The sequence below is a fragment of the Corvus cornix genome, chromosome 1A, assembly GCF_000738735.6.
Source record: "Corvus cornix cornix isolate S_Up_H32 chromosome 1A, ASM73873v5, whole genome shotgun sequence".
Taxonomy (NCBI): Eukaryota; Metazoa; Chordata; class Aves; order Passeriformes; family Corvidae; genus Corvus; species Corvus cornix.
Genome location: NC_047057.1, coordinates 21,417,343 through 21,437,622, shown reverse-complemented (window position 1 = coordinate 21,437,622; position 20,280 = coordinate 21,417,343). Strand labels below are relative to the sequence as shown.

At 38.5% G+C, this 20,280-nt stretch overlaps 1 protein-coding gene across 1 annotated transcript in view; it reads right to left on the bottom strand.

Annotated features, from left to right (window-relative positions):
• Positions 1-20,280, bottom strand: part of SLC13A1 (solute carrier family 13 member 1) — a 49,229-nt gene that overhangs the window by 7,548 nt on the left and 21,401 nt on the right. The window contains exons 3-13 of the mRNA XM_010395504.4: positions 19,412-19,540; positions 18,531-18,667; positions 14,526-14,713; positions 13,873-13,930; positions 13,718-13,784; positions 13,058-13,218; positions 10,344-10,463; positions 9,058-9,156; positions 8,867-8,968; positions 1,444-1,547; positions 418-527 (exon numbers count right to left, since the gene is read on the bottom strand). Coding sequence (XP_010393806.1) covers positions 418-527; positions 1,444-1,547; positions 8,867-8,968; positions 9,058-9,156; positions 10,344-10,463; positions 13,058-13,218; positions 13,718-13,784; positions 13,873-13,930; positions 14,526-14,713; positions 18,531-18,667; positions 19,412-19,540 — 1,275 coding nt within the window. The remainder of the gene's footprint in view (positions 1-417; positions 528-1,443; positions 1,548-8,866; positions 8,969-9,057; positions 9,157-10,343; positions 10,464-13,057; positions 13,219-13,717; positions 13,785-13,872; positions 13,931-14,525; positions 14,714-18,530; positions 18,668-19,411; positions 19,541-20,280) is intronic.

Genomic DNA, 20,280 nt, shown 5'->3' with positions numbered 1-20,280 from the left:
GAGGAGTCTTAATCAGAGAATGGTAATATGAGTATATTAGGCTTCATAACCAGAGTCTAGGTCCAAACCTGCTTGATTTATTGGAGTAGCCATCAGTAATTCCACATGGGAATTATCTTAGTGACATTAACTCTGAGGCTTTGGAAACAGTGTGTCTTCACAACTCCTGCCCCCATCAGATTTAAATTAAATAAGAAACAGGAGTCATCATTGTGCATAATCTTGGAAGACATAGGGAACTTCTTTTTCTCTAAACCTGCTTTCTGAACAGCTTGAATATTTGTCTCATTTATCCAGTTCAATATTGCTACAGAATAACTTGCTAAAACAAGAGAATAGCTGTGAATTCACTGCATGTCTGAATTGCTCCTGATTGGGTCATGCTATTTGTTCAGTATCTTCTATAAATTGCATTACCTCGCAGCCGTCTGCCAGCGCAAACCCGCCACCAACAAGAATAGCTATTTCCCAGGGCATGCATGACTGAAATTCCTTCCAAGTAATCAGTGGCATGTAACCAAAAACAGCTAGAGAAAAAAAAAATTAAATGAGAAAAAAAATTAAATAAGAAAAAGATACAGCCCCCCAACCAACATTTAAAAACATATTGACAAGCTCTTGAAATAATCTCCCTGAGGAAGTACTTGGGAAAAATTCAAAGACAAAAACCTCATTGTAACAGGAACAAAGTCTCTGACAGAAACAACCTGCACTTCCTGGGGCAGACCTTTAGCTGGGGAAAACTGTCATGGCTTGGGGACATTAGAGCTGCGACAGTTTCTACCAGTGGAGCATTGGCCCCTTTCCCCTCCTTCCCTATGTGGAAGACAGCTGTAGAATAGCAATAAGTTTAATTTACTCAATAAAACTTCTCTATTCAAACAGATTACTGAGCAAATGCTGTTTCACTTAGATGTTTCACTTAGACTCATTTAGGTTCTGACCTTGCTTTCTCTGTGAACCCCTAGATCCCATTTTTTTCAGCAGCACAGCTGAATACATAAAGAGGACAAGCCAGAGGTATACTTTAAACAAAAATTCCATTTTGAAGAGGAAAAATTACATGACAATGAATTCATGTAGTTTTGAATTTTATAGGGTACTATAATTAAGCAGTAACATTTTCAAAACATAAGCCTAGCCCTGCTCCATGCAGTCCCATTTCAAAGCCCATTGCAGTCAGTGGAAAGGTGGTTTCCATTGGTGTCCGTGGGCTGCAGGTAGCAGCTTCCTGCCCAGCACTAGCTCCTGCTGCTCATGTTGCATAATTGTTGGCACTGATTTCCAGGCCAGGGATGCTTTATATCCCAGTGGTTTATATCCTCTACTAAGACTTTAGCATTAGTATTTAACAACTTTCCTCTAAACAATGCAGTAAGTTACATTTACAGTAGCATCTTGGATACCTTACTGTTGTAAAATCTACATCAAAATATACTCAACTGTTTTCTCCATTTGACGTCCTAGACAATGTTTTTGCTGGAATAATAAAGAACAGGAGGCCTATCACTAAGGCAGCTGTTGAATCCGTAATATAGCCTTTATACCTAAGGAGAAGTTAACAAGAAAAAACCATATAAATATATATAGTCAGGAGAAGGAGGGAGGAGAGAGGAGAAAGACAGATTAGCAGAGAAGACCTGCTGTGGACTGACCATAACCCTCTATTCCCCATCCGTTGCACCACTAGGTGTCGTGGAAAGAGGTAGAGGAGTAAGGAATGAAGGAGTCAAATTGAGCCCGGGAAAAAAGAGGATGGGGGAAAAGGGTTTTAGTTTTTGTCTTTGTTTCTCACCATCCAACTCTATTTTTAATTGGTAATTAAAATAATTTTTCCCATATCAGGTTTGCCCATGATGGTAACTAATAAGCAATCAGTTATCCCTATCATTATCCTGACCCACAAACTTTTTGACCTTATTTTCTCCTCTGTCCTGTTGAGGAGAGGCAGTGAGAAAGTGGCTGGGTGGGCACCTGGCAAACAGTCAAGGTGAGCTCCTCACATCTATAGAAATATTTGGTGCAGACCCTATAAACTCATAAATAAACATCTTGAGTAAGCATGTGTTATTTTGCCACACAGAAATAAGCTGGGGGAAGGGGGATTTTTTGGAGTAGCTGATGCTTAATAAACTAGTTTTCACAGTTCAGTCATAAATTTAATAATTTAAATTAAATTATGCTCTGCAATAGATTCAGTTTAAGAGGCCTTAAAAAGCACAGTGCATACCCACAAAGGGTGATGCTTTTGTAGCTGAGGAAAGGCAGCAGAGCTTTATTATCATCTTCCTATGGCTGTTATTACTAGGGTCACAGTCACAAAGGTCATGTTTGTTTTGGTCATTTCCAGTGCCTAAGAACTGTTTGCACTACTGTTTCTTAAACTGCTTCAATATCCTTCTAACTTGTAAAGAGTAGCCCCAAGATCAGGCAAGGTGCAAAGCTGAGCTGTTAAGGCCATTTTAACACATCCAATCTGTTACACAATGTTAGCTGGTGACATATCCCAGTCTGTCTCATTTCAGTCAAGATGGTCATTAAAATGAATAGAAATTTTACTGAAGAAAGCTAAGCAAACATTTTCTTAACCTTGTCATTTTTTTCTGTTTTCTGCAAGTTCTTCTGTAAGATTTTTCTGAACCAATACACCAATATATTTGTTCTCTCAGCCTCAGACCATATGTTTTTCTAAATATTCAGCTACAGTAGGTCCAATAATAACTTCCCATCGGATCTTCCCAGCAGCTTAATGTTTTATACTGAACCAGAACTTTTCACTGAAAGGAAAAAAAATTCTCTGTTGTATGCTTCAAACTCTGATGGAGTCCTTTGCGTTGTTAGGTGAAATTAAAAAAAAAAAGAAGCACAATATGCATAGCTGGTTTACACCAAAACCAGCATAATTTTAGCTAGCACTGTCACAAAATGAAGATGTCAAAGAAGTTGAAGGGATTCTCTAATATTTTCTGTCTCTTGCTTCCTAGTGTTTGCCTGTATAGAAAATACATTTTGAAAGAAAGTTACTATATTTTTATGGTTTCCTAAGGCAGAGGATTCTGCCTATATATTACCTTTAGCCTAGGACCAGATGCACCAGGTCTAGGGATAGAAAATATTTTCCTCTCAGATCCTATCCTACATTCTTTTAAGACTTGCTAGAAGTTTTGAAGGAAAGCAAAATCTAGATACAGAAACACTTCATGCTGTCACTTTCCTCTAGGCTGCTGCATTTTCATGTAATGGTTGAGTTTGAAAGGGGCCTCAGGAGGTTATCTGGTCCAACACCCTCTGCTCAGGCAGAGTCACACAGAGCCAGCTGCCCAGGACTATGTTCAGACAGTTTTTTTAATATCTCAAGGGTGGAAAATCCATGACCTCTCTGGGTCACCATCACAGGTAAAAAACATTTCCTGATGTTCGGGAGGGATCTCGTAAGTTTCATTTTGTGCCCATTGTCTCTCATCCTGCTACTGAGGCTTCACTAGGAGCCTGACTCTTTCCTCTTTGCTCCCTCCCACGTAGTTTTAAACATTGTAAAGGTGATCCTGCAGTTCCCTTCCTGCAGGGATTGTTCCTCCCCAGGTGCAGGACTTCACACTTACACTTGTTGAAGTAGGGGGTGCAATTTTTCTCACAAAACTTAGTATTCCTGATGCAAAACACCATTCTCAAAATTAATGGTGGTTAATGGCTTGGGACACACATAACATCCTACCATCAGTCAGACTATTATCAGGACACACACACGATGCCATTCCAAACAGAAGCTTTTCAATTATTATCAAATTTTGAGATAAACATCTTTCAAAGCCTATTTATCCAAGTTGTAATACAATTGCATATACAACATCTACCTGCTTATAAAACTGCAAATCTGATTGTGCTATAAGGAAGCAAAAAACTTGTTGATTCAGGAGATCTCACAATGACTCCAGCTGAGATCATTGTAGAGAACAGGGCTGTGGACAAAAATACATAGTGGTCTTGTGTTAGGAGTAAAGAAAGCAATAACCCATGACGAAAAAAAAAATACAGTTAATTCAGGCAATAATCTGAGGAAGAGTGAGGGAAGCCAACCCAGCCTACATCAGCTGTTATCAGCTGCAGCCCAGTGTTGAACTTTCTGTTTCTTATGAGGCTCATAAACCCCTGGCCAAAGGCCAACCTGGAGCTGCTCTAATTGAAGATAATATCCTACAGCCTGGAATTAGGCCAGGACATAGAAGGAAACTGCTGTAGCAGAAATGACGTGTGATCCTGTGCTGTCAACAGATGGGGAGGAAACAGGCATTTTTACCCTGTGCTGCTCTCTGTAGTGTTATACAATATTTATTAAAACATCCTGCTGTCAACTCACAGAAGGAGGTCATGGGTGCAGGCAGGACAGCAAAGAAAGGATTAGTCTTTAATAGATATACAATTTTTTTTTTAAGAAAAATTAACTGATAGAAGTAATGTATTTTTTAAAGGGATCTGATAAAGCTAGAAATAATGGGCTCTACTCAATACTGCTACAGCAGAAATGTGGATTAAAAATTTGCTGACAGTACAAAAAGTAGCTCTTAAGAAAGTATGAAGGTAACATAAATAAATGGCAGTATTTCTGCTGGGATTTCAGATATATCAGTGTTTGCATATTAAAGGAGTATTCAGTAATATGTGAGGATGCACACAAGGGTCTGAGAACATGAACATGGGTGTTGAGAGTGATGAGAAATTTTGTTTGAATCAAAGCTTTAAGCATTCCATTTAGTTCATCAAGCAAAGCTTATAAGGTGATATAATCACAAGATACACATACTTTTAAAGCACCTATCACAGAAGAGTTTTTAATCCAACAGAGAAAGACAAAATGACATAGCTGGAAGCTATATTCAGACAGAAAGCAATATATGAGTTTGTCTTTTTTAGCTTGACAACAGACATGACTATCAAGAAAAGTAGCAAATTCCAAAATCTGAGGAACCTGGGTGTCATGGTTTGCATAGTTTGGGTTTTTAGTTAAGGAGGGTTCCATCAGCCACGGAAGTGATTCTCTTGCAAAGAGGTGCTTACAGCTTCCTCTAGACCCGACAGAACCAATCAACTGGCTAGTTTGAATATTAGCAACTTTTTTAATCCACTTAAGAAGCTTGACACACCTCTTTGGTCCACATTTAAGAGCCAACAAAACCGGGAAAGCTCTCTTGCTTCCGGCTTTCGGACAGGTAACTGGGGGGCCTGTGATGCGGCCCAGCGGGGCCGGGCTGGGCCCTGCTCGGCGCGGCCCGGCCGGGTCAGCCACGGCACGGCTTGGCTGAGATCTCAGCCGCTTCTGCTCGCCAGACACCCGGCACAGCCCCCTCAGTGCAGGCTGGGCCCACCAGGAGACAGCCACGGAGCCGCATGGCCCTGTTCCATCCGCGGCCCTGCTCCATGCAGGCCAGCCCCCACAGCCCTGCTCCGTGCAGGCAGCTGCACAGCGTGGCTCGGCCAGGCCAGCCCTTGCCTAGTGTGGCCGAAATTCATCTGAGGCCGCTGCCCGGCAGAGATTAGGTGACCAACAGCGATAAGCGAATTCCAGCTGCAAGGCCCAGGTGAGATTAAACCTTTTAGTGTTGCAAGTTTCCTCCAGAACAGATGTAACCTGCAGACATCAATCCTCTCCCAAGTCAAAGGAAAGGGAAAGGTGAAGGCACGTGAAGAAAACACCATAGAGACACCAAAGTCAGTGAAGAAGGAAGAGCTGAAATCCCAAGAGAGGAGAAAGAGGAGATGCTTCAAACCTTGAAGCTGAAATTCTGTTGTAAAGCTATGGTGATGAACTATGATACATTAGAGTACCTGTTGTAATTTCATGAAAGCATGGGGGGGTGGAGCGTTCAAACCACAGCCATGAGCAAAAGTACCTGTGCTGAAATAAGCAAATGTTGAAGTAGCTGTGATTGTGAGAAGCTTGAACAGAGAGAGATGAAAGTGATGAAGACCCTTGCTCCCAGGGAAGAAGAAGACCTCTGTTCCTAGAGATGAAGAGATCCCAGAGATAGGTGAAGAGAACCTTTTGCTTCTGAACAGCTCATCCTTAAAATGGTACCCCATTAGCTCAAGATTGAACCCTCAAAAGCAGTTGTGGGGAAAGCTGTAAGTCGAGGGAAGGGACTTCACATGTGAGCAGAGAACCAACGCAGGCGGCTGTCGCTGTGACATTGAAGCCATGAGAGAACTGTTTCTTGTGGAGATGTCTCCATAGCATGAGCAAGAGAGACTCCTCTCCCTAAGTGAACTGAAAAGAGATTATTATAGAGGTGGTAAACTGACTGAAAAAATCTCAAGGGTTGTCTTTTTACGTTGTCAGCGGGAGAAGGGAGAAAGGTGGGGGGAAGAGAAGTGTTCTGAAGGTTTAGTCTGACCTTTTTTCTTTCTTCTAGTTCTGTTAATAAACTTCTTTGTATTCTTTTGAGTTTTGTGCCTTCTTTGCTTTCTCCTAATTCTTATCTCAGTAGGAAAATAAGTAAGTAATGGATATTTTGAACCAAACCACTACACTGGACTTGTCACCCTAACATCAACCCTGGTTTCTTTCTGGAAATTCAGGTTCTAATAAAATAAATTCTCACTGGGTTTAACACAGAGAACAGTGTAACTCTTATGATCTTCAGAAAGTTAGAATAAAGGACCAGACAGCCTTTTCCGGTTTAAGATCCTGAGAGTGGTGCATTTCCCACCTAATAGGACTCACTCACTAGTTTGGGAGTGACATTGTGGCTTTTCATAAGGTCAAAGCTCTTTTCAGGTGGCAGAATTTCCCTTAGGCGTTCTGTGGGATAAGGCCCTGTGGAAGCAAGCGCTATCGGATTTCTGTAAGGGTGGAGAATATTTCCTTATAGTTGTTTCCTGAACCATGAACTTAAGGAAGTTGTGCGCGCACATGCCTCTCTGTACTTAAATCCAAAACACTGAGTAATTTTATAGGCAGGGGCCTTAGGGAACAAATGTATAAGAGATGTAATCTGCAGTTCAGTGCACTGTTGGAAGCCTCTTGGACATCACAGTGAAAGAAACACAGTTCCTAAGATCTGAGGGTTTTTTCCCAGTTCTTTGTTGTTGCTCTTCTTTGGTTTCGGGTTTTTTTCTAAGTATATGCCTTGTTCACAGCTGTACCTCTGCTGACCCTATGCCCCTCTCATGTATTTTCACTGATAAGTTTATGTTGCTCAGAAACTATTAACCTGATTTACTGGTTTTATGCCTTTTAATATAATTGATTCATAAATTAAAGCTATCTAGAAATAGGCAAAGTATGAATAGTAAGAAATGCTTTCTTTCCTCTTAAAGTACATAAGGAAAGCTTTGTTTCTCTTTGTTCCAAATTACAACAGTATTCGGCCTAATGTCATATGACACATGCTTGCAGTTCCTTCCAAGGACAACATTAGAGGCCATCCACAAAGTAACATCCCTGTGCAGAACCTGGAACCATGCTTATTTTTGAGAATGTTCTATTTTTCTCTGCCACTGTACAAAATCCTCAGATAATGATAACTTCAGCTTCAAATAGGAATATGGGGCTCTCTGAATTGAAAAAGTCATTTGAGCCTAAGTCCTGTATTTGAAAGGCTGTTTACAGTTCCTGTTTTTCAGTTTAATATGTAGCTCTTGAAACAATGCTCAGTGAGCACTGGGTGTTAACAGGAAGCAGGAAGAGAAACCAACCCAGCCTGATTGCTTAGCTAGCTGATTCCTTAATTAGGTCACCACTCCAAAACCCTTTCAAGAGTATAGTGTTTCATATGAGACAATGATCATCAGCTCAGCTGTTGTTATAAGGAAAAAACAAATATTCTTTTTCAATTTTTTCTGATGATTAAAAGTAAATAATTTTAAAACAATCTTAGTTATTAATACACTTTTTAATGGTATTTTTTCGACAAAATAATTTTGTGTTACATTTTAAATCTTTGAAGTGCTACAATTATTCCTTGTGACATCCTCTCTTGGACTTTCTGGAAGAGCACTGGGAAGGTGTGTAAGTGGTGGAAATATATTTAAAGAGAGAAGGCATGATGTCTGTGTGCCTTCACATGTCATTTATCACAAACACACAGGAAAACAAAATGGAAAATTACCCTCCTGGTCCAGCACTGGCCTTTGGGCTATCCAGTAATAAATGTTAAATCCATGAGGACCTATCCTACAACTACTTCCCATCACTCCAGAGCAAAACTCAAACCTTCATCACAGAAAAACAGAACTGAAATAACAGTAATTACAGCAAGAGAAAAGGAGATATCACAGTAATATAAATTGCTGCAAGACTGAGTGATTACAAAGGGAAAAAAATCCAGGTGATCCTGGGGAAGTTGCAGCAGAAGGCAAAAAAACACAATAGTTTTTGACTTTTTGGTGTTAGGTAAACTATGATGTTAAGGGAGTTATGTAGGAATGGACAGAATTTATATCCATAATTTCAGCTGTCCAAGCAGGGGATGTTGGCTACCCTGCATACAAGTGTTCTGTCACTAAGGGCAGTAGATCAAAAAATTCTAACCAGATTTATTCTTTAAATTTCACATTTGATGAGAAAGTGGAGTACTTATGCATTTTCCCTCACCAGATTAAGCCTAAAACCTAGTCACAATGCCTCTTAAGACACACTTTATTTTATCCTTTAACACATTTCAGCTATTTCACACATACATCTGTGAAATGGCTGGAGTTTATCTTCTGTATACACTACAAAGGTCTGCAACAACTTGGGCCTGGCATATTTCTGAAAGAAATATTTTTCAATAGAAAATATTTTAATGTTTGAAAATTGGTAAGAAAAGAAGGTATGTAGTTAAGGCACAGTACAGTTCTTGTTGGTTTATCAAAAGAAATCACTTACTTTGGGAAAAGTGAAGACCATCCTGGGATGAAGCCAGGATCTCTGCTGAACCACAGAAGGGTCATTAGAATGAACAGGACAAGTGTAACAGTTTCTGGGTAGCTATAGCAGAAGTAGAATGAATTATAAATTTTCCTGAATTCACATTTGGATTTACCTGCTCTTGTTTGCAGATTTATAGTTTGAAATACCTAATTGGTCCAAGTTTCTTGTACTCCTGTAGAATCACCCGTGATGAGGCCTCTTCTCTAGCTGTTTTCTTCTTGCCACACTTGAACATGTTTTTAAAACTGGAATGTAAAGCAGCAACATTGATGATGAGTTAATAGTGTATATAGAAAAGTGTCCAACCTTTCCAGTTACCAATAGCACTTGACAAATCTAAAACTGTCACTTTACAATGCAGTATCTCCCATCTACTTATCACACAGCAAACCGAGCATATTGGAATTAATTGACAATGCCCAGTGGGAGACTGACAGGCAGAAACAAAATGTGTCCTCTTAGTGATCAGCTCATTTGCCCAGGAAGGGTGAAACTTAAATCATGTGAACTAATTGAAACAATCAAATATATAACCTGTCTCTTTAATGAAAGTCATCTGTGGCTTTGCTTTACTTTGTTTTGGAATGAAAAAGTTTGTATCACATGAGTAGCCTACATATTGATAAGCAGAGTATTTGCTACAAGCCAAGGCTTAATTCTTGGACAAGACTCTTACACAATGTTAAAAAGAACATTATCAAAACAATAAAGAAAAATGAAACAATAGATGTTCACATATAGAGTGGTAAACATGGGGTGATTCTGTCTGCTTAAAACTAGTCTCACTTTTCATGTCTTGCACCATAAGTAGCCATGTAACTGTGGAAGATTGGTGTCCCACCTATCTCTCCAGATGTTAGTGAACCCATGGAGAAAAAGGCTTTGAAGAATCATCCCAAAAGAAGTACTGTCCTCTCCAGAACTATAAAAGCCCAAGCTCTGTGGAGAAACAGAAACCCTACCATACCACCACATACAAATTTAGGAGAAGCAGAAGTTTTTTACCTCACATTTACAAATACAGTCATCCAGTTTATAACATAGACATTGCTCAAGTATTCAAACCGATGCCTCACTCCAACAAAGTGCATACACCTATTACTCTTCCAGTCAGAAAAAATGTGTAAGATTTCAGTATTCTTCTGTCTTGCACACATGCACTGATTAATGATGATGTGTGTATATTATAACGGAGTGAGTACACCCATTTGTGATACGGACTTTTCACACTGGGCTGAATAGTCCAGGATCCTTATTTTAGAAAATTCTTGTCCCATCCAGAGATTAAGCCATACTAATCAAGGTTGCAAAATCACTGTTGCTGCATTTTTTCCTATTGAGCCTATTAAACTAAGATGCAGTATTTACTCCTGGTACAAATTATCTTTTATATCAGTAACCTTTAGTTTTATTGATTATACCATTCACTTACTCAAACCCAAGGAAAAGCCACTGGAGCCAAACCCAGGAGAGGAGTAGAATAATAACTGTGATGGGGATGGAAAGGATAAACCAGGATCCAAAATTGATGCACTGGCAATCTGGGTAACGTCTGGATGAAAAAAAAAAAAAAAAGTTCAGTTGAGCTTTGCAAAGGAATGAAGACTTGTGAGAATTGCCAGAAACCACTGCTGCAGGAGAGTTCTTCTGGCTGGCAGTGGACTTCAGCATGAGGTGGCCTCTGGCATCCTTTTACCTCACCCTCCCATCCTGTTCCTGGTCATCATGACCACTACAGGAACCAGCTGTGCCAGTTATCTGAGCACTGGATCAGCAGCAGGTCTGGGGATCTGACACTGACTGAGGTGTGTCTAAAGTGAGTTCAGTAAGCAAGGGAGGGCCATGCACAGCCTAAGGACTGTTAGAACTATAAGAAACAGAATTTGAAAGAAAGGAGTTTTTTGAGATGAGACCTTAGCACAAGAAAATATACTCAAATGAAAAAGTTCCAATGAATGTAGAAGGCAACAGTGGAACCAACAATGAGACTTGTATTGTTTAGACTTCCATAAGTGATTCAAAACTGATTAAAATCAAAATTATTATTACTAATTTCATGACTATTCATTGGCTAGGTGGATTGTCTCTCCACTCACCTTGTCTCTTTGAGGTTGTCTTAATCTACTGTTTATAGATGTAGGTTATTCAAGCAGAGATCTCCCTTCCATGTGCATATAAGAAAAGGAGAAAGGCTTTGTTTTTCTGAAAGAAATTGCTTTACTGTTGAATGTTTTTGATGCCAGATAGGCAAAAAGGCAGGGTAAAAAAAGCCTGCTTTCCAATTTACTTTGTGAACAGAAGTTACTCTTCCTTTGAGCTCTCCCAGCTCTACTGAGAGAGCTTTTAATGCTAAAAATGAGAAAATTCAAGTCTCCTTGAGCAGCCCTCCTTCTTGATGCAAAAATGAGTTGGAAGGGAAAGAAAAATGTCCAGATAGAGATGCTAATGACTATTTCCAATTATTAGACAATCTATTGTATTTCAGGTTCTTGCTAGAAGGAAAATAATTTTGATGAGTCCATAGGGTTTTGATGCTGTAAATGCTTGTTATAAATGCTCTCTCAAGTATTGTACAAATTTTAAGTTTGATCTATATTTACTATGATGCTTACATATATCACAAATATAGTCTAGCAGAGACCAAACCTAACCCCTTACCCTCTGTTTGGGGTGATGTTCTGAGTTGCAACTGTAAATAATGATGAGACAGTGAAACTGGAACAATATAGAGCATTGTGCTGTTAAATAGTTTATTGATTACATGGCTACGTACCTTTTATTACATGGTTAGCCACATCCATTTTTGAACGTAAAAATTCCAAGATAGGAAAGAACTGGTATCAGCATAGTAATGATTTAACATTTCATCACTTGCTCAAGTGTTTATGATCTTTCCTAAAATATGTGTGATAATTTCTTTATGAGCAACAAAACAAGCTCTTAAAAACTTTATGCTAAAGACCCAATTCTGTTACAAAATGATAGTTTATTGTGGTCAAGTTCTACAATAAGTTTGTACAGGGCTGAATATTTGTGTAAGTATTTCTAGTAATCTGAATATTGAAGTTACGTATTCTTCATCTACAGAGCAAATATTCCTCAGGTAGAATGGGTGATAAATTTAAATGATTTTTAAAAACAATCTATTACACAGTTCTGGTTGGATTTTCTGCTGTTGTTGGTTTATCCACTACAGGTTTTGCCTGAAGCAAGGATGGACAGGACACACTGATTTATTTTCTAGACCTATCTCCTCTGGAAAATGAAAAAGTGTGACTGATTTTAATAATTCTCTTTCTACAGTGATTCAGTGTCAATAACAGTAAACTCTTTGCAGGCAAACACTACAAATATTATCAATAACTGGTCTTCAACAATTTTACCATGTGCAAAAGGGAATAGTGGGGGGAGGACAACAAAAGGATTGTGCTTTATTTTGTTCTATTTCAAAATTGGAGTAGGAATGTTTCTGAAAATAAGTAGTTAGAAAAAAAATGTTCAGTGAGAACTATTGGATTTCAAGGGGTTTGGAATGAAATCTGCCAATTTTCTTTTCAAACCATTCTACTTAAATATAACAAGGAATATTAAAAAATGCTTTAGAATACCTTAAAACATTGTTCCATTGAATGCAAAGTTTCAGACTGGTTTGAAATTACTTGCTTTTTTGTTGATTAATGGACCCAGATTTCTCATTTCAACAGTGCTTAGCCTCTTGAAAGTCTCCTGATGCTCTTTGCTAAGCAGACTGAACTTACCTCCTGGTGTACTTAGAAATTAATTAACAGGTCTTTATGGCCAGATAGTGCCTGCCCTATTCATGCTAAGTAGTGTTTTCCTTCTCAGAAAAATCTATCTTTTTCCATGCAGCTGCCAAAACAGTAAAGTACTACTTAACGAAACAATGGTCATCTTGCTGCATGTGTTGGCAGATCACTTATAGACTTTCTCTGTGTAAGGCAAATACAACCATGCAATTTCACTTTGTCACCTTAACAAACATTTAAGAAAAGCAATAGAATCAAACAATATCAAATCAAAGGGCAAGGTTTCTAACGTGTTTTAGAGGAGCCATGTGAGAACTCAAGAAAGAAAGTTAAAATTCTGGACCAAGAAGAATACAAATAATATAATATAGTCTCTTACGAATTGAAGTGCTCAGTAAAAATCAGATTAGTTGATGTTCCTGTGATTGTGGTCAGTCCTCCAATGGTAGCAGAATAAGCAACACATAAACACATCACTTTGAAAATCCCACTGTATTTGTCCTTTTTGCTTTTTCTCTCTGCTTCAGCAGGTGGTAGGTTCTGCTTAGAAAGTATATACACCAATTAATATATAAGAAGGGCTCATCAGCAGGCATAAAAATAGAACTCAAGGATATCTCAGAAGAGCCTGACAATTTACTGGCAGTGTAATTGTCTGCAGTGTGGTTTGGTTCACAGTTACACTGGTAGTACAATTATTCATGTAAAGGAAAAGGAGGCAGAGTCAAATCCTGAAGTCCTTTCTGTGATCTGTCTTTATAGAAGAACTGCCTTTGTATAGACTGATACATATACACACACCTGATATATAGAGTTTTTACTCTGGTGAGGTTGCTTTAATTTGTGTAAAATAGACTGAGAGGACCAAACCAATGAAATAATATACAAGCAAAGTGTGTATGTGTGTGTGACAACACGTATATCTCTTATTCACATGTAACTAGCTTGACTGCTACCTGTGCCATGTTAGGTGTGGCATAGAAGTGAGATTTAGATTAAAACTAAGTTTCATTGCTTAATAAAAAGACACTTTATGTACCTGTTCCTTTCCTTTTTCATTTTCCTTTTCAACCGTGCTTACAGTACTACCCACACTGTTGTTATATCTAGAAAAAAAAGGCATGTATTGTAACAAACAGATATTCTATTTAGATGAATTCTTAGAACAGAATTTAGTAAATTAACAACAATTACCCATTAGCTTGTTTTTCTTTCTCTTTCCAGTCTGGGTTATCATATTCTCCTATATTTTCTGTAAGACAGTGATGCAAAGACAGATAAGAATTTAAGGGAGTAAAACTCGAGGGGCTCCATCTGCATGTCTCATCCCAGGCATTCACTTCACATCATCCCATCAATACATTTGAAGGCACCAATCTCAGAAACAGTTGGTTTGTGTCCAACTCCTCATGACTCCTATGCCCCCGAATCTGAATCTTCTAATGAGGAGAAATATTTTTAATTTACAATCCAGCTGTGTAGGCTTAGATTCAGTGTTCTTCCAACATTACCCTATGGCTTAAAGAGCTCCTTTCTTACGCTAACATTTAAGCCTTAGCGCATCTCTAGCCATCATATTTCTTTCCAGCCGTTTTATGAGCCTGGTAAGCCAGCCTCTTCCCTTCTCCCCTCCTCTCATCCAACTGCCACCTTCTGCACCTGTTCAGTTTTAATTGATCTTTGTGATCATGACAGAGCTCACACACAGTAATCCAAGAGAAGTCTCACAGTGAAGCACATAATGGTGCCAATACTTCTCTAGCCATTTAATTGTACTTGCTGTGTACTTGCTGTAATTGTTACTACTGAGTGAGGGTGGCAAAGATAGAACCGCTCCGTGCGCCTACCGTCCAGCTCCAGTGCTGGGTTGATGGAGCCATTAGAGCAGGACAGCTCCAGCTCATCAGCTTCTGCTTCAGCTCTGATGATCTGCTGAGCTACAGCTTCTACAATTGGCATCACCATGGCAGCAGCAGAAGTGTTGCTGAGCCACATTGACAAGAAAGCACAGCTAACCATGAAACCCAGCATAAGCCTGGAATAGGAGAGAAGAGTCTGTGACTGCTACAGTAGCACCTCCTATCATCAGTCTATTTAATATAAATAGAGAACTTTGTCAACAGAGAAGCTGAAACACTGAAAATTTAAAGCTTGTAATTCTGAGAATGTTTTTGAATTAATCTCGATCTAAGACACTGAAATTATCTTATTTTAGAGGTTCAAATATGTTATAAAGGATGTTTATTTACAGAATTATACTCTGTTTGAACCATCTTTGAAGAAAGAGCACCATGCATGTCACAAATTCAAACGAGCTAAAATGGCTACACTGATGATGTTATTAATCTCATACTGTACAGTCTAGGTTAAAACCGTGGAGTTATCACTTAGGCTGTAAAGTCCTCTAGATAGACCAGTTCATTTGTTATAGGAAGAAATATTAACAATTCAGTAAATGGTCGTTAACTTAGTTCTTAATCAGAGCATTGAGGCAAGTCTAGGCATTATTTGGGCTTCAGTAAACATCATCTTTGATATTAAATGGGAAAGGCAAGGTCATTAAATTCCTTAATCTGGTCTTGGCTCAACTTTTTAGAAGTTTATTACAAATAGATATGCAATACACTGAATTGCATCAGTGACTGAAAAAATCAAACATTCCATTTAATATCTGGTGAAGTTGGACTGCAAATTTAGAATACAGGTCACAATGTCATTTTTAATGCATTTCTTGGAGTTGGAAGGTGCTGTCATTGTCATTAAACACCTGCCATACATCATCACAACGAAAGAATTGAGTGGAGGAATGGTGGCATTGCACCTTCCTCTCAGAAGACATCTATGCAATTTGTAAAGTTCTTTGCCCAGCCTTGATCAGAAGCTTCACAAAAATGTCAAGCTTACTTAGTACATGAAGCCAATATAGAAATTATATAAAAATCATGTAAACATTATATGATGATATAAAAATACCATCAAAATGTCTCTCATAGCCTTTCATTTCAGCTAATAGCAACAACATTTCAAACAGGATTTTTTCTCAGTAGGGGAACCTTGTCTTTCCCTGTGCATTTTAATTGCATAGTGATGAAATGATCTGTAGACCAGCAAGTAACAGACTTGACTCAACATAAATTGTCATCAGTAAGTAGTGCAAAACCCATTAATTTAGGCAGTTTTTTATTAGGTCCTCAGACAGAAGTTGAGGAAGAATTGTGTTTCTTATGCAGAAAATACGGGTCAGAATAAGCATACTGAATATGAATTTTCACACTGTAGAGAAATGGCATTTTAGTAGAACTTGTAAAGGTATTTAAAAATAAAAACAGATGACACTCACTAATGTATTTTAAAACTATTCATCATAAATTTCTAGCATTAGATAGATTGATGGTCAGGTGGCCATTTGGTACAATGTGGTGGGCTGTATTGAGGGACTCTAAAAGTGATTACAAAATAATAAAATATATCCTATCCTATTCAGCCCCAGTTTTTCTGCATTATTTTCCATGTGGTATAGTTAAAAAAATACTATGCATGGAACCTTGGATAATTATTTCATTATATCCAGCTATAAAGTCACTCTTTGCTTTGCAGTGCACACTCGGTATTTTATCACCCTTTGTAGTCCTTGCAGGTTGCACAGATACATTCACCTTTCTCTGCTAGTCTGCAGATTACACTGCATGGCTCAAGTGACAGGAGGCCTTTACAGGCTCATAGAATAATCTGGGCTGTAAAAGACCTTTAAGATCACCAAGTCCAACAATAAACATAACACCACCAGGTTCACCATTAAACTATGTTCTTAAGTGCTACATCTTCAAATACCTCCAGGGATGATGACTTAATCACCTCCCGTGGCATTCAGTTCCAATACCTGACCAACCACTCACTGAAGAAATTTTTCCTATTATGTAATCCTCCTCTGGCTCCACTTGAAGCCATTTCCTCTTGTCCTGTCACTTTTCACGTGGGGAGAAGAGGCTAACCTTCCCCTGGCTACAGCCTCCTTTTCAGGGAGTTGTAGACAGTGATAAAGGCCCCCCTGAGACTAAACAACCCCAGCTCCCTCAGCTGCTCCTCATAAGACTCGTGCTTCAGACCCTTCACAAGCTTCACTGCCCTTCTCTGGACTTGCACCAGCATGCCAATGTCTTTCTTTTTTTGGGCAAGGGGCCCAAAACTGAATACAGGATTTGAGGTGTAGCCTCACCCATGTTGAGTACTGGGGGATTATCACCATCCTGGTCCTGCTGGCCACATATTCCTGATACACATCAGTTTCTCCAGAAGAATACATAATGCAGAATCCAGAAGTCTCCTGCTATTTTACTTTCACTTCTACACCCTTTATGGCCTCTAATGCGGAGGTCTCCTGCAGTGATGTCTCTGCATTGGGCTGGATGAGGCTCCAGTGTGCACAGGCTGCCCAGGGTCTGCTGCGAGTGGCTGAGGAGGGCACAGAGAGCACCACCATCCCTGCCATGGACACAGCTGGTGAGCAGCAGATGCTGAGAGGTGGTAGATCCTCTCCTTCACAGATCATCTCATCATAGTCTTATGATCCCTTTGCCATGATTGAAATGTGATAGAGATGAGCTAGTTATGAAGGATGCTTCCCCAGGGTCACAACTCTGTCTGCGGAGTTGCTCTTGGTATCATCAGCAGCTGGCTGCAGGTTTGACTGTCCACAGCAAGTTCCCCAGCAGTGTTCAGCTTAGCACTGCACACCATCCATTTGTGTTCTCCCTTTCAACTTTTCAGCTAAAAGTTGAGAATTAGGAGTGATCAAAAGAGAAGCTGAAATGACTAAACTTGCATAGCACAAGAATACAGCTTAAGATAATGGGAAGCAGTAGAACTAGAATGTAAGGAGAATTTTTCCAAACAGGAAGCTACCAGCTATCAGAAGAGACAGAACTAAACCAAATACATGTGATACTTAAAATTAGGTCAGTCAAATTACTGAGGAATAGAAATAATTCAGCATTCCCATGACGTTTCATTAGTTAAATCACCTAAGAGGCATCTTATTTTTTAGACCTGGGGTTTCTGGTTTCCTGACCATTTTCTTCCTTTCTGCTTCCTGGCAAGAAGTCATGAGCATGATGTATTCTGGGAAGCTAAACTTGCTCTGTAGATCTTATCTGCAGCCTTACTGGTACGCTGACAGATACATCTGTCAGCCTAAACCTTTTCTGCAAGTTTGTAAAGCAAGCAAAGAAAAATTTTTCGCTTTGTAAGACATATGTTGATAATGAGTAAGCAGAGAGTGTGATTTCTTTTCCCTTATCACCTCATCCAGCTGAGGAAGTTCCTATCCTTTGATATTTTTTTCATATGTAGACAAAGGAAAACACCACAAGTAAATATATTGTGTTCATGTGTTTTTCCCTTCCCACCATCTGCTTAGTTTTATGATTTTTTGCCCCCTCATTGTGTATTTGAACTCTTTTTGTAGGTTTGGGAATGTCCAGAATTTTGAAAACACTATTGAAAGAAAAATAATCAGCATAGAACAGATTTTATGTTGTAGGCATTAGGTGGGAATGTTCCAATGACCATCAAGGAACTGGACCCCAACATTATTCACAAATTAATCATACTTTTTGTTCAGAAGGATCGATCCTTATTATGAACAGAATCACTGCAGGGAACTTCCAGTTAGGATTTCCGCAAAATAATAAAGTGTCTCCTACCAACCAGTCATATCAATTTAAGTATCTACTTTGTTTGAGTAGAAAAGAAAGGCTGGATTTCTACTGTAGAAAAATCAGTAGGCAATTATTTCTGCAATACATAGCTTTTCACAAGTATTATTGTCCTTCAAGACATAGTTTAGCACATACCATGCAGGGTTGACACCCACCAGCATCACCATTTTTAAAGCCACTCTTTTGTGGAGATTCCATTTTTCTATTGACGTTGCCAAACAAATTACTCCAATTAGCAGCAGATGAAAGTCTTTAAAATAAGCAGATGCTACCTGAAATAAAAGAAAAACCAAATAATAAAAAGGAAAGTAAATCCTTTGTTTTAAATTGTGAATTTTTCTTAACATTTGGTGTCATCATTTTTAATGAAAAAAAATACAGTAAGATTATACTATGAAATAAATAAAGAAAAACAATTTTTGGCTTAAAATTAAATTATTAAGTTCATTGGAACTGTTAAATTCATTTAACCAAATGATTCAAGAATAAAAGCACAAAAGTGCATATGGTTAAAATAAAATAAAAAATAAAGCTTAGGATAGAACAACCTAAAATCATCAGTCACATCTCACATACATAGTAAATCACCAATGAAATGTTGTTTTTGTTACTTTTTTATCTATCCAACAGATAAAATAACAATTTTAAGCATAGACTTAGAGTATGATTATCTATGAAGTCATCTCTTTGGCATGAGGTGTTGCACTCAGCAGTTTGCACATGGGGTAATGATTGTGACATTCTGCCTCTATAATATTAAGGATATTTCATAACTATCTAGCATTTTCTTACTGACTGGCATCTAAGCACTAAATCACTATGTAGAAAAAATTATTAAAGAAATGTGAACAAGTCCTGAAGACAAAGCACGTGAGCAAGTCTTGAGTCAGAACTATTGTGATTGGCACTCAGCAAATCCATAGATTTGCCTGACAGTTTTCAACATTAAGCATTTCATTCTTTGGAGTTTTGGTTCCTGATATGCACAATATAAAAGAGAGAAAAACAAAGGTTACCTGCTTGGATCCCATTATACCAAACAACGGGAACATAAAGGCAGGGAGCAAAGCCGAAACAGCCAGTGGCAAAGCTTCTGTGAGCCAAAAGATGGCAACTACAAACAATGTGTATGCACATTCTGCTTCCTAGAATACAAAAGGCACCAATAAAAACATGAGTTGATCATCTAGGGCAAAAAGAAAAATCACAATTCAAAAACTACAGCTACATCAGTAGAGAACTTCCCTACACCTGGAAAAAGTATGAGTCCAAGGACCGGCATTTAGGCTACTTATTGTGTGCTATTGACAATCCTGCTAAGATATGAAATGTAGTCAGTGAAATAGTTCTAGTGAGTTTTTTTCTAAGAGATAGTAAAATTATTTAAATTCTACCACTCAGGAAAGGTGGGAAAAAAAGTCAGCTGCCTATTCCTTCAAGGACAATTAATCATCTAGGTCATCTGGAGCATTCTCAGGCCATGAAATCCCTGTAAATCAAAACCATTCTGCCTGTGTAAGCAAACCTTTAAGCCTCTAGGAGTACTCACAGTTAATAATAGGTCAAATTTTTTCTCTCCTAAAGTTTTGTCATCAGTATCAATAAGGCAAGGATATAATCTAACAAAAAAAGGTGTCGTGCAAGACTCACAAGAAACACCACTATTGTTTTTAAGGCTTGTAATTTTAGCAAGTGTTTTTTGTTTCAGCTCCTGAAAAGCAGGAGTTTTTTATTTTTTTCTCCTTTTTTTTTCCCCCCTGGGAGAATAACTTTCAAGGCTGCCTGTAAAATGCAGCCCCAGACAAACATAATGAGATGGAGTAAACCTAGTTTCTTCCAGAGTATTAGAAATCTCTTTTTTGTAGTTTTAAATTTATATTTCTGC